The sequence below is a fragment of the Panulirus ornatus genome, chromosome 61 (genome assembly GCF_036320965.1).
Source record: "Panulirus ornatus isolate Po-2019 chromosome 61, ASM3632096v1, whole genome shotgun sequence".
Classification (NCBI taxonomy): Eukaryota; Metazoa; Arthropoda; class Malacostraca; order Decapoda; family Palinuridae; genus Panulirus; species Panulirus ornatus.
Genome location: NC_092284.1, coordinates 756,934 through 772,456, shown reverse-complemented (window position 1 = coordinate 772,456; position 15,523 = coordinate 756,934). Strand labels below are relative to the sequence as shown.

Genomic DNA, 15,523 nt, shown 5'->3' with positions numbered 1-15,523 from the left:
GGAAGTGAGTCGGTTGTTGTTCACTGATGATACAGCACTGGTGGCTGATTCGTATGAGAAACTGCAGAAGCTGGTGACTGAGTTTGGTAAAGTGTGTGAAAGAAGAAAGGTGAGAGTAAATGTGAATAAGAGCAAGGTTATTAGGTACAGTAAGGTTGAGGGACAAGTCAATTGGGAGGTAAGTTTGAATGGAGAAAAACTGGAGGAAATAAAGTGTTTTAGATATCTGGGAGTGGATTTGGCAGCAGATGGAACCATGGAAGTGGAAGCGAATCATAGGGTGGGGCGAAAGTTCTGGGAGCGTTGAAGAATGTGTGGAAGGTGAGAGAACATTATCTCGGAAAGCAAAAATGGGTATGTTTGAAGGAATAGTGGTTCCAACAATGTTATATGGTTGCAGGGCATGGGCTATAGATAGAGATGTGCGGAGGAGGGTGGATGTGTTGGAAATGAGATGTTTGAGGGCAGTGTGTGGTGTGAGGTGGTTTGATCGAGTAAGTAATAATAGGGTAAGAGAGATGTGTGGTAATAAAAAGAGTGTGGTTGAGAGAGCAGAAGAGGGTGTTTTGAAATGGTTTGGTCTCATGGAGAGAATGAGTGAGGAAAGATTGACCAAGAAGATATATGTGTCAGAGGTGGAGGGAACGAGGAGAAGTGGGAGACCAAATTGGAAGTGGTAAGATGAAGTGAAAAAGATTTTGAGTGATCAGGGCCTGAACATGCAGGAGGGTGAAAGGTGTCCAAGAAATAGAGTGAATTGGAACGATGTGGTATACAGGGGTAAATGTGTTGTCAATGGGTTGAACCAGGGCATGTGAAGCATCTGTGGTAAAACATGGAAAGTTTTGTGGGGCCTGGATGTGGAAAGGGAGCTGTGGTTTTGGTGCATTATACTTGACAGCTAGAGACTGAATGTGAATGAATGTGGCCTTTGTTGTCTTTTCCTAGCGCTACCTCGCACACATGCGGTGGGAGGGGGTTGTCCTTTCATGTAAGATGGGGTGGCAATGGGAATGAATAAAGGCAGCAAGTATGAATTATGTACATGTGTATATGTGTATATGTCTGTGTATGTATATATATGCATATGTTGAAATGTATAGGTATGTATATGTGCGTGTGTGGATGTGTATGTATATACATGTGTATGTGGGTGGGTTGGGCCATTCTTTCGCCTGTTTCCTTGTGCTACATCGCCAATGCGGGAGACCGACAAAGTATAAAAAATTTTTGTTATACTTTGTCGCTCTCTCCTACGTTAGCGAGGTAGTGCAAGGAAACAGATGAGAGAATGGCCCAACCCACCCACATGCACATACATATACGTCCACACACGTACATATACATACCTATACATTTCAGCGTATACATATATATATACATACACAGGGATATACATATATACATACACATGTACATAATTCATATTTGCTCCCTTTATTCATTCCTGTCGCCATCCCGCCACACATGAAATGACAACCAACTCCTACCACATGCGTGCGAGGTAGCGCTAGGAAAAGACAAAAAAGGCCACATTCGTTCACACTCAGTCTCTAGCTGTCAAGTATAATGCAGCAAAGCCACAGCTCCCTTTCCACATCCAGGCCCTACAAAACTTTCCAGGGTTTACCCCAGACGCTTCACATGCCCTGGTTCAATCCATTGACAGCACATCGACCCCGATATACCACATCGTTCCAATTCACTCTATTTCTTGCATGCCTTTCACCCTCCTGCATGTTCAGGCCCCAATAACTTAAAATCTTTTTCACCTCATCTTTCCATCTCCAATTTGGTCTCCCACTTCTCCTCGTACCCTCCACCGCTGACACATATATCCTCTTGGTCAATCTTTCCTCACTCATTCTCTCCATGTGCCCAAACCATTTCAAAACACCCTCTTCTGCTCTCAACTACACTCTTTTTATTTCCACACATCTCTCTTACCCTTACATTACTTACTCTATCAAACCACCTCACACCACACATTGTTCTCAAACATCTCATTTCCAGCACATCCATCCTCCTCCGCACAACTCTATCTATAGCCCACGCCTTACAACCATATAACATTGTTGGAACCACTATTCCTTCAAACATACCCATTTTTGCTTTCCGAGATAACGTTCTTGCCTTCCACACATTTTTCAACGCTCCCAGAACTTTCGCCCCCTTCCCCACTCTATGACTCACTTTCGCTTCCATAATTCCATCCACCGCCAAATCCACTCCCAGACATCTAAAACACTTCACTTCCTCTGGTTTTTCTCCATTCAAACTTACCTACCAATTGACTTGTCCCTCAACCCTACTGTACCTAATAACCTTGCTCTTATTCACATTTACTCTCAGCTTTCTTCTTTCACACACTTTACCCAACTCAGTCACCAGCTTCTGCAGTTTCTCATCCAAATCAGCTACCAGCGCTGTATCATCAGCGAACAACAACTGACTCACTTCCCCAAGCTCTCTCATCCACAACAGACTGCATACTTGCCCCTCTCTCCAAAGCTTTTGCATTCACCTCTCTAACAACCCCATCCATAAACAAATTAAACAACCATGGAGACATCACGCACACGTACCACAAACCTACATTCACTGAGAACCAATCACTTTCCTCTCTTCCTACACATACACATGCCTTACATCCTCGATAAAAACTTTTTACTGCTTCTAACAACTTGTCTCCCACACCATATATTCTTAATACCTTCCACAGAGCATCTCTATCCACTCTATCATATGCCTTTTCCAGATCCATAAATGCTACACACAAATCTATTTGCTTTTCTGATATATATATATATATATATATATATATATATATATATATATATATATATATATATCATACAAACCTCCAAAAGCCAGGATCAAACCTGCGACCCCTGTGAAAGAGGTGGGAATGCTAACCGCTAGGCTATCACCTCTTGCACAGGGGTCCCGGGTTCAATCCTGGCTGTTGGAGGTTTGTATGTTCTATGAAGGTGCGCTTGTCTATGCATTATGTACGTGGGTGTATATATATATACACACACGTACTAAATTGCTGTTTCCCATGTCAGCGAGGTAGTGCTAGGAAACAGACAAAGAATGGCCCACCCACTCATATACGCATATGTATACATAAACACCCATACACACACATGTACATATTCATAATTGCTTTCCTGTTGCTACCCTGCTACACTGGAAACAGTATTCCCTCCCACCCCCCTTCAGTGAGGTAGAGCCAGGAAAAGACAAAAAAAAAAAAAAAAAAAAAGTGGCCACATTCGTTCACAATCAGACTCTAGCTTTCATGTGTAATGCACCAAAACCACAGCTTCCTATCACATCCAGGCCCCCCAAGACCTCTCCATGGTTTACCCTAGATGCTTCACATGCCCTGGTTCAGATCACTGACATGGCATATACACTGTGAGGTACATGAGAGAGGGGCTTCCACCACTGCATGCTGTGAAAAATGCTAAAACTTATGTACAAATTATATGGTAGAAAACACAAGACTTTCTATTTACAACACAGCAACGATCTTGTATAACATTGTGATTAAATACTGTATTATACATTGCATTGTTAGAAAACTTGAGTTTTCTAGGATCACTTGTCTAATACAATCATCATCCCATGCTGCAAAATATAATTTTCATGAGAAATAACCTGCATAGTTTGTCAGACTAGTGATGTGCAATTCTGAATACTCTGTACATTGTTTTGGTAATTATAACACAAATTAACTATATAAATATAATTTCTTTATAACCTGTTGGCTGTTTCCAGTGTTAACAAAGAACTGCCAGGAAACGACAAAGAACCCTCATATGCTCGCATCCGTGCTCTGACTGTTGTGTATGTCCTGATGCATAAATGAAAAAATGTACATATTTTCTACTTTGCTGTTTCCTATTTTAAGTCTCATACAGGAGGTGTGGGCCAGGTGTTTGCTTAGAAAAGTCTATGTAAGAAATAACTGGAGCAAGAGAGGAATCTGTATGCAGTATGTGGACATCTGGAAAGTGAATAATTGAGTTGACAGAGATGCTTTGTGTTCATTTCCTGCATTGTGAGGTAGCACAAAGAACAGATGAAGAAAATGGCCTCCTGTACTCACATCCACTCTCTGGTTGTCATATGCCATGCACAGAAAGGATATATACCTGTGTATTTCTTTATACTGTCTCTGATGAGTTTATGATATGTTTAAATCACAATCTGTGGCCATGTGTTTCTAAAATATGTAAAATTCCAAAATCCAAATATTACTTGGTCCTGAAGATTTGAAGTTTTTCAATGTTCTACCCCTACATGAATTTACTGTTTATTTATCTTAATGCGCCGTATAGATTTCTCACATCTTGATATATCCGAGTTTAAACAGAACTTAAAATCCATTTTGTTACGTTAAAAATCCAACTGGTCTGCAAAACTACTTTATTGCAAGGTTTTCTTTTCATATATGTTTATTATGATTAACTATTGCACTTTCCTTTTGATGTGTAGGATTAAGCACATACAGGAATGCATCTTTACTTTAAGAAAACAAATTCTCCAGAGCTGTAGTCCTCAAGACCCAACCCAGCTGACTGTCTCAAACCTGGGATACCTAGTGCCCTGGGGCAGACTTGTCACCCTGTCACATTTTGCATTATTCATGAACATAAATTAGAGAAACACACGATGATCCAACCTAATTAAACCATACAAGGGTGCTAACAACCTTTGTGTCAATAACTAATTCAAAGCACTCGTATGAGCAGGTAGTAGCAAGTGCTGCGCTAAGTGCAGGTGGCCCTGGAGCCCAATTTTTTGGGCGGCTTTGAAAATGAGAAAATCCAATTTTCCTCGAATCATTCCAGTCCCTGACTGCCTGAAGGACAATGCAATGGAAAATATCTAACCTCCTTGTAATCATCCCAGTGCTTGGTAGCCCAGTAGGGCCCTGATACTTTCAAAAGCCCTAAAGAGAAGACCCAACTTTCCTTAAATTATTACTGCTCTAATGATTTCCAATCCTGATGAGCTCTTGACACATACACACACACACACATGTAGCTTATCTGATTGTGATACAGCTGAAAATTCTCAAAGATCTGATGTACCTTCATGTTTCTCTTTTTGCAATCCTAGATTACTCCCCATATGGTGCCAGTCAAGCATTGTAACTACAAGACCAGTGGTGTCAGGTACATGGATCACATCGTCCATAGGCTTTCTTTAGAAAAATCTGACATAATTTCTATCTGATGTGAGCAACTGTGGCCTATCTTTGTTCCTGGCACTACCTCACTAATGCAGGAAATGGCAATCAAGTATGAAAAAAATTATAGCTATCAGAAATCAGGAAATGCATTAAGCTAGTATAATTTACTAAGGAACATAAAGAGTGTGCTACATGTAGTTTCATTACATTTTCAAAGATGGGCAGAAGTGGGAGGGACACGAATACTTTAGCCTCAGGGCCCCAAAATCCTTACTGTGCTACTGCACATTCCTAATCATATACACCATAATCAATTGAAGAAGGGTACATAACAGGACCATTTCAACTTTGAGGATGTGAACATCCATCATCATATTGCCTTACAACACCATCCATGTGGGTTTCCGAGCCTGAAGCAATGATGTAGGGGAGACCATTACTGTGGTCGGCTTTACCATTAGCTGCAGGCACCTCTGAGCCTGCCAGAAAAGTCAGTTAAGACAGGCTAAAACATGGTATTGGACAGAAAATGAAAACTAAGAGCAGGCAGTAACAGCAAAGAGAACTAAATGTAGCAATTTGTTCATTCATTAAACAGTTCAGAATGTTTAGAGAACTGCTGAGGAAATATATATATATATATATATATATATATATATATATCTTAAATGTCTTCAATAAAGAAAACTATTGAAATGAACAGTAAGAAAACACTACTTCTGAATTATAAAATTTAAAACTAAATCCTTGTGAGATGAAAAATAAGGCAATTATGACGTTATTTCCTGCTTTGCATATTGATAACCCACAAACACAACAAAATCATTAGGTTTATATACATCTCTCTGTTTATACTGTAATCAAGAAGCTGTTACCCACATTGAATGCAAGATCCCCACGCAAAATGTTATACAAATAATGGGCGACTACAAATATACCAGGTAACTGTTATTTTGGTTTTGGGGGATTACTGAGGATATTATGACAAAAATCTGATGTACTAACAATGTACAGGTGCAACTGTGGTGCTGGAGAATTTTTTGGGAGCGCTAAAAATTTTGGTGAACTGATAAAACAGTATTGGAGAAATCTCAAACAAGATATGATGAAAGTGATTATGTGCAGAAATATTAGGGCAGTATGTGATGAAATACTTAAATGTTTGCACAAGAGCTGTGTAGGAGGAATACAAGATAGGAAAGTGATGAAATATTTTGAAGTGCTGGAACAAAGTTCCTGGCTTACAAGACAAGTAAAAATGTGCTGTTGGTATATTGAATCCAAACTACTAGGAGTACGCTGAGCACTGTCAGAAAACACTAGAAATAGCTTTGGAGGACTACCGAAGTTATGTTGAATGGAGAGTTACTAGAGAAGTGTTTAAGCATTGCTGGATATGTGTCTGAGACTTAACTGAAATATATCAGAGAAACAGGCTATGAGCATAACGATGATGCTGCCTTACTGCTATTTAAATTTCTTTTAAAATATTAGGAAAAGGTATTGATTTAGTCTACCACAACCTCGGCCAGAGTCAATCCCATAGTAACGTAAAATGTTAACATTATTCATCTATCAAGTAATTTTCAACTGTCCTCTTGATGTACATGAACTCTCTGGCAACAGTTATACTGGTCTTTCATGCAATCAGATCCTGCTAAAGCATCATCAACAAATACATTCTTGCATCAAGCTTTACTCCACCAAAAGCAGCCTTAACAAGGAGGTTCCATAATAATCTTTGACGACCCCTAGCTATTAATGTATTGTGACCACTTGTGAAATGCTGTTACTTCTTACAGAAAGATGAATCATATGATGCAATATAAACACAGTTAAACAACTCATGTATTATACAAATACGTTCTGAATAAATTTTTTTCTCAAGAGGCCAGAAAATATTCTTCATTATACATGTTTAAACATATCACTCACCTGTTATGTCCAAAAAAAAAAAGTAATTTAACAAAAAAAAAAAATTTGTCTTAAAAAATTTCATAGTCTTAACAGCTATATACTGTTGCTGATCTAACTGCTGTACAATTATGCAATGAAAATTTTCCAAAACAACGAACAGAGACAGAACCTGACAACACAAAATCAAGAATTTCCCCTAAAATGAAACTTACCTGAAAACAAGTGACACAATAAAACACAGTCTTACACAACCAAAGCCATTAAGTAGCAACAAAGTTAGGCAAAAGCAACACGAGTCATCATAACATTACAACAAGAGTTACTGGACAAATGATCATGGAACATACATTTTAGTAGACTCTGCAGCTGCTCTGGTGTTGAGGCAATGTTGATATTCTCATTAAGAGCTGTAAGGCCCCGCTTCACACCTGCTGTAACATTACTAAACACCAAAACTTGATGACGTTTCTCAAAGTCATTGCATAGACCCTTGATTCCCTGAAATTTCAAAGAGAGATGTAAGGAATTTTGTCAATATTTTTCAGCACTCTGTAGTGATAAGATCCTTCACAAGTGCCTAATGTGACCTCAAGTGGAGGTTATTATGAATACCTGAGAACAGGAGGAAATAAGAGGTTGACAAAGACAGTAACAGTAGAGCCTGGCCTACCACACCTTTCCCTGCCAGCCAGGTCACCTGAATATTTAAACCATACCTACATTTCTAGATATAAGTTCCAGCTGGGGCTTGCTCAAAGGGGCAGCCATGGCAATAGAGTCTCCATAACTAAAGAACTCCTGTGCCACTTCTCAGCCCTCAGTACCTCAACCTTAACAGGCTACTGGCAGAGGGCAAGTCTAGTACAGTGTTCGCAGGGGCTCCTACCTAATGTTCCTACCGAATAATTCTATCTACTGCTCCAGCTTAAATGTGCCTAACTATTAATTCTATCTACTGCTCCTACCATTTCGCCAAAAGGTAGCGCATGGTGCTCAACGCAGGAAAATCTAGAGTTACGAAGAATGAGTTGTGTGAATTAAAAGTTGCCAAACATAAAAAGAGAGACTGTATGTTTGTGGACAAATGCCAGTAGTCCACATGTCACTGAGGCAGAAAGAACAGACAGCTACTTGGATCAGAGGAATGCAACTTGACAACCACTAAAGTACTGGCTCACTAAGTCTCTTACCACCTTGTATCATATCATTTCTATCTTTTGTATCCAAACTGAAAAACTAATTTACATAAGAATCAAACAATATATCCCATTCTAACCTACTTGGCACAGCTTTGGACCCAATCACTCCACTAACACAAACCTAACAAAACACATACTGGATAGTTTCAACCAACCATAATCTCTCCCTCCCATACAGTGTTAGGTGCGATAAACATTAGCAAAGCATTCAACAAAATCCTCTAACACATCTTTATACCAAAAGACTTGAACCCACCCTCCACCTCAACGTGTTTGGCACTCAATTCTTTGCAGTAACACTGACACTTATCTAAACCACTCCATAAGTAAACACTGATTACCCCACTCTAAGAAACACAGTACTGACAGAGTATATAAAGTATGTACCAAGATGAACCGACAACCGTAACACAACTGCCATCCCAACTAAGCCTAAAACACCATCCCTACTGCCAGACATATACAAATTACACTTTCTTCTGTGTGCTCTCCACAATACTCATCAACAACCTTACAACACAAATTCCTCATATCACAAGATCCAATATGCCGAAGATGCAATTACCCTACTGAATATAATGGATATTTACTCCTAAGTTGGCATGGATTCACCTATCACAGACGCACATTTCACCCCACTCCTTGATCTATGGTTCCAACTAGCAGATATGGCCACTACAGGAGCTCCACAGAAGGGGTTCCTGAGGAAGGAGGGTGAACATAAAAGTATAAACCCAAACCTAAGCCAGGTATCCACTTTTCAACTAGCCCAGTAGGGAGGATGACCAGCTGGGTTGGCTGACTTTTGCACCCAGGATCTGAACCTAGGCTCTCCATGGTCAGCAATGTTAACCATTACAATGTAGAAGCCCATTATAATCATGCATGCTACACATCCCATATTTCCAATATTTTACATATCTCCGTTAAACTAAATCCTTAACCATATTCATCACCTCCAAAGTGTCACAAAGCAGTGTAACCTTTCAATGAGAATTCAGCACCTATTTATAGTTTACCCTCAACTTCTTGTTTAACACTGAGTGTATAGGTTACTATCCTTCCACCCTGCCTGAGGTGCAAGCCAGCCAGCCAATTTAGCAGAGTACAGAGTAAGTGATGAAAGTGTATGAGATGAGAGAGGATGACTTAAGAAAAAATTTGATGTAGGGAAGACAAAAGATATAACAATGTCAAAGTGAAGAATTTTCTCTGGTGTATCAGCATGGAGGGTGTGAAAACAAAGTGTTGGGTGTTGTTAAGATAATGCTCTGCATAAGCCATACTGTTTGAAAGGTGTAAAAGGGGTTTTATAACAGGTGATTAAGGCTCACCTTAGATGCTGTATAATCGACTCCAGTAAAATGACTACAGTCCACGACTACCATCATATTTTCCTGAGCCATGACTTGTGCCGCTTTGCTCACTTCTGCTCGTATGTGGTCAACTGATGGAAAGAACAGACCACTCCGGGGCTCTACTAACACATAATAGGGTTCTTCTCCATCCTGTCGAACATGAAACAATCAGAACTTTCACTGTGAATAAGCAATACATACCATCTCATGTGAGATAAATGTTTAAAATCTACTTTGTTGGTATTGATAAATCTACTGCCTGCAACACCCATACCATATACATGGAAGGATTCACCATATTTGAACCTGTTTAACCATGTACACTGTTATGAGGTGAACAAAGTTTTACATTTAAAAGAATGCTTTATAAGTACATAATCACAAAGCACACTGAGCTGTTGAGTGAAAACTACATCTCTCCCATCCCAACTGAACTATACACACAAAATGTTTTCAATGTACATGACCAATAAACATTCCCTCGGAATAATCACCAGCTGAGTTACGAGCCATTCATTAAGTCTGATGCCCTCTTACAAGGATTACCAATACATGTTAACCTTGGCTCTTACACAAAATGTTGTCATAAATAGTTAGATAACCTTCTTTAAAACTTTAATTGTACTACTGTAACTCAGTCATCAAAACTGTCAACCATATATTCTGTGCCGCCATACTTTTTAAAGTATCATGTAGGTGCCATTCTAATGACTTGCTAACCCCACATATCCTCTTCATATATTCAATCATTTTTATTCTCTTAATTTTGATTACACTCAGCAGATTATTAATTTCACCTGCCTTCATTTTTAACCAAACTGTATCTGAAAAAAAAATACACTTCAAATTTCAAATCCTTATATTATTAACAAAAGTAGTGTATCAGCACACTTCCTGTATATTGCACATTAGGTGTTCCATATTCACTGAAGCTCTCTGAATGCTTCCAATTATTTTTCTTGTATTGCCTTACTAGCTTTCCTGATGTTTTCCTTACTGAACACCTACCATCCATAATTTCTGTTCCTTCGACAACAGTCTGCTTCTCCCTGGCTACAATGTTGAGTCTACCTCACTCAGTATCGCACATTTTTTCCTGCAGATGGGTGGAGTAATATTCCTATGGGAGGGATTTGTGCTACTTGCTGTCTCCATAGGTCATGGAAATGTATCTGTGGTTCAGTGTGGGTGCACATATACAGCATTAACAGAATTCAGCTTCCATTCGTAATGAATTTTAATAAATAAGAAAGCCTCATCAATTATCACAACAATGAAAAAACCTGCAAGAACAGTGCTCACCTGTTTCATGATGGTGTTTACGTTAACTTTTGGCCGTGCAACACCATACAGGAGCATAGCCACGTTGATGCCTACACCAACCAGGATTCCAAACTCGAGCTTCCAAAACAGGCAGGTGAGGAATGATCCCCACAGAGGCAACTGGTCTAATGGTCTTGTCTTCCAGATGGGTGCAACCATCTCGTACTCCACCATGAATATTACAGCACAGATGATCACTGCTGAAAGTGTTGCCTTAGGAATGTATCTGCAATACAAGTAGAAAAAAGTGTTATAGAAGAGCTGGTAAAATGTTGATTTCCAATTCCATATGTTTCAAACATCTACTTAACCCGAGAACCCTCATTAAATACCTTGTTACAACCAAAACCTCAATATTAAACCTTCTAAACCCCCTCCCACACACAAAATCATACACACACACATCTCTCTGCACCTTCACATTAACATCATTGATGCTAGAGTAAATCCTGTTTTCCTCACACATGTACATAATTTATCATAGCGAGGTTATGTCATAATAACACAACTGTTCACTTGACAATAATTACCCTCATTAATCCCCCAAAACATTTTTAAGCATTACACCTTTTTCACACCATGGACACATGCAAATTAGCCCTAGCATGAGAGAATTAGTTAATCAGTTAATACATTTTATGGGGTAGTTTAAGAAAGGGTGAGTTGAGAAAAAAGCAAGGTGTTATACATGCTAAATTCCATTGTGCCACATCATTTTACCTTTAATGAAGTTAAATATTACTTATAAAGTGAATAAACTGTTGAAACTACTACTACTAGAGCTACCACTGGACCATTATTTTTGATAATAATAATGATGATGATGATAATAATAATAATAATAATAATAACAATAATAATAATAATAATAAACCATGGAATGGCCAGTGGGGCCTGGAAGTGGATAGAGAGCGGTGGTTTTGGTGCAATAAACATGACAGATTGTGTATGGATGTGAGCAGATGTGGCCTTTCCTAGTGTTTCCTGATGCTACCTTGCTGATGCAGGGGGTGGCAATTAGGTTTGGGAAAGGAGAGAATGTATACGTTATCATACATATGTATATATATATATATATATATATGTATATATATATTTATTCATTCATTATACTCAACTGCTGTCAACTGTGTTAGTGAGGTAGCACAAGGAAGCAGAAACTCATAGGAATAGGTAAGTTTGAATGGAGAAAAACTGTAGGAAGTAAAGTGTTTTAGATATCTGGGAGTGGGTCTGGCAGCGGATGGAACCATGGAAGCGGAAGTGGATTATAGGGTGGGGGAGGGGGCGAAAATCCTGGGAGCCTTCAAGAATGTGTGGAAGTCGAGAACATTATCTCGGAAAGCAAAAATGGGTATGTTTGAAGGAATAGTGGTTCCAACAATGTTGTATGGTTGCGAGGCGTAGGCTATGGATAGAATTGTGCGCAGGATGGTGGATGTGCTGGAAATGAGATGTTTGAGGACAATGTGTGGTGTGAGGTGGTTTGATTGAGTAAGTAATGTAAGGGTAAGAGAGATGTGTGGAAATAAAAAGAGCGTGGTTGAGAGAGCAGAAGAGGGTGTTTTGAAATGGTTTGGGCACATGGAGAGAATGAGTGAGGAAAGATTGACCAAGAGGATATATATGTCGGAGGTGGAGGGAACGAGGAGAAGAGGGAGACCAAATTGGAGGTGGAAAGATGGAGTGAAAAAGATTTTGTGTGATCGGGGCCTGAACATGCAGGAGGGTGAAAGGAGGGCAAGGAATAGAGTGAATTGGAGCGATGTGGTATACCGGGGTTGACGTGCTGTCAGTGGATTGAATCAGGGCATGTGAAGCTTCTGGGGTAAACCATGGAAAGCTGTGTAGGTATGTATATTTGCGTGTGTGGACGTGTATGTATATACATGTGTATGGGGGTGGGTTGGGCCATTTCTTTCGTCTGTTTCCTTGCGCTACCTTGCAAACGCGGGAGACCGACAAAGCAAAAAAATATATATATATATATATATATATATATATATATATATATTTTTTTTTTTTTTTTTTTTTATACTTTGTCGCTGTCTCCCGCGTTTGCGAGGTAGCGCAAGGAAACAGACGAAAGAAATGGCCCAACCCCCCCCCATACACATGTACATACACACGTCCACACACACAAATATACATACCTACACAGCTTTCCATGGTTTACCCCGGACGCTTCACATGCCTTGATTCAATCCACTGACAGCACGTCAACCCCTGTATACCACATCGCTCCAATTCACTCTATTCCTTGCCCTCCTTTCACCCTCCTGCATGTTCAGGCCCCGATCACACAAAATCTTTTTCACTCCATCTTTCCACCTCCAATTTGGTCTCCCTCTTCTCCTCGTTCCCTCCACCTCCGACACATATATCCTCTTGGTCAATCTTTCCTCACTCATTCTCTCCATGTGCCCAAACCATTTTAAAACACCCTCTTCTGCTCTCTCAACCACGCTCTTTTTATTTCCACACATCTCTCTTACCCTTACGTTACTTACTCGATCAAACCACCTCACACCACACATTGTCCTCAAACATCTCATTTCCAGCACATCCATCCTCCTGCGCACAACTCTATCCATAGCCCACGCCTCGCAACCATACAACATTGTTGGAACTACTATTCCTTCAAACATACCCATTTTTGCTTTCCGGGATAATGTTCTCGACTTCCACACATTTTTCAAGGCTCCCAAAATTTTCGCCCCCTCCCCCACCCTATGATCCACTTCCGCTTCCATGGTTCCATCCGCTGACAGATCCACTCCAAGATATCTAAAACACTTCACTTCCTCCAGTTTTTCACCATTCAAACTCACCTCCCAATTGACTTGACCCTCAACCCTACTGTACCTAATAACCTTGCTCTTATTCACATTTACTCTTAACTTTCTTCTTCCACACACTTTACCAAACTCCGTCACCAGCTTCTGCAGTTTCTCACATGAATCCGCCACCAGCGCTGTATCATCAGCGAACAACAACTGACTCACTTCCCAAGCTCTCTCATCCCCAATAGACTTCATACTTGCCCCTCTTTCCAAGACTCTTGCATTTACCTCCCTAACAACCCCATCCATAAACAAATTAAACAACCATGGAGACATCACACACCCCTGCCGCAAACCTACATTCACTGAGAACCAATCACTTTCCTCTCTTCCTACACGTACACATGCCTTACATCCTCGATAAAAACTTTTCACTGCTTCTAACAACTTGCCTCCCACACCATATATTCTTAATACCTTCCACAGAGCATCTCTATCAACTCTATCATATGCCTTCTCCAGATCCATAAATGCTACATACAAATCCATTTGCTTTTCTAAGTATTTCTCACATACATTCTTCAAAGCAAACACCTGATCCACACATCCTCTACCACTTCTGAAACCACACTGCTCTTCCCCAATCTGATGCTCTGTACATGCCTTCACCCTCTCAATCAATACCCTCCCATATAATTTACCAGGAATACTCAACAAACTTATACCTCTGTAATTTGAGCACTCACTCTTATCCCCTTTGCCTTTGTACAATGGCACTATGCACGCATTCCGCCAATCCTCAGGCACCTCACCATGAGTCATACATACATTAAATAACCTTACCAACCAGTCAACAATACAGTCACCCCCTTTTTTAATAAATTCCACAGCAATACCATCCAAACCTGCTGCCTTGCCGGCTTTCATCTTCCGCAAAGCTTTTACTACCTCTTCTCTGTTTACCAAATCATTTTCCCTAACCCTCTCACTTTGCACACCACCTCGACCCAAACACCCTATATCTGCCACTCTGTCATCAGACACATTCAACAAACCTTCAAAATACTCATTCCATCTCCTTCTCACATCACCACTACTTGTTATCACCTCCCCATTTGCGCCCTTCACTGAAGTTCCCATTTGCTCCCTTGTCTTACGCACCCTATTTATCTCCTTCCAGAACATCTTTTTATTCTCCCTAAAATTTACTGATAGTCTCTCACCCCAACTCTCATTTGCCCTTTTTTTCACCTCTTGCACCTTTCTCTTGACCTCCTGTCTCTTTCTTTTATACTTCTCCCACTCAATTGCATTTTTTCCCTGCAAAAATCGTCCAAATGCCTCTCTCTTCTCTTTCACTAATACTCTTACTTCTTCATCCCACCACTCACTACCCTTTCTAAACAGCCCACCTCCCACTCTTCTCATGCCACAAGCATCTTTTGCGCAATCCATCACTGATTCCCTAAATACATCCCATTCCTCCCCCACTCCCCTTACTTCCATTGTATATATATATATATATACACATGTATGTGTGTTTATGTGTATATGAGTGGATAGGTCGTTCTTCCTCTGTTTCCTGGCAATACCTTGCTGATGCAAGAAGTGACGATCAAGTATGATAAATAAATAAATTATATACTTTATGAAAACATACAAATCCAGTAAAAAAACATTCACAAATCTATATGTATTTTTAGTATTTTAGTTCACATATTATCTCCTTTCTTCCTT

The 15,523-nt window shown here is 39.9% G+C and overlaps 2 protein-coding genes across 10 annotated transcripts in view; one reads left to right on the top strand and one right to left on the bottom strand.

Moving 5' to 3' along the window:
• Positions 1–15,523, bottom strand: part of LOC139767418 (sodium-independent sulfate anion transporter-like) — a 61,057-nt gene that overhangs the window by 12,907 nt on the left and 32,627 nt on the right. For 4 of the 6 annotated variants that reach the window (XM_071696777.1, XM_071696775.1, XM_071696779.1 and 1 more), the window contains exons 9-11: positions 10,983–11,229; positions 9,657–9,830; positions 7,471–7,621 (exon numbers count right to left, since the gene is read on the bottom strand). In XM_071696777.1, the coding sequence (XP_071552878.1) occupies positions 7,471–7,621; positions 9,657–9,830; positions 10,983–11,229 (572 nt within the window). Of the gene's footprint in view, positions 1–4,262; positions 5,686–7,470; positions 7,622–9,656; positions 9,831–10,982; positions 11,230–15,523 lie in introns of those variants that run through there. The other 2 variants (XM_071696780.1, XM_071696776.1) reach the window with 1 other exon arrangement.
• LOC139767420 (GPN-loop GTPase 3-like) overlaps positions 1–15,523 on the top strand; it is a 47,922-nt gene that overhangs the window by 28,356 nt on the left and 4,043 nt on the right. The window contains exon 7 of one of the 4 annotated variants that reach the window (XM_071696786.1): positions 3,930–4,282. The exons of 1 other annotated variant lie outside the window; for it this stretch is intronic. In XM_071696786.1, the coding sequence (XP_071552887.1) occupies positions 3,930–3,969 (40 nt within the window). In that variant the 3' untranslated portion in view covers positions 3,970–4,282. Of the gene's footprint in view, positions 1–3,786; positions 3,892–3,919; positions 4,283–15,523 lie in introns of those variants that run through there. 2 more of the 4 variants (XM_071696783.1, XM_071696784.1) reach the window with 2 other exon arrangements.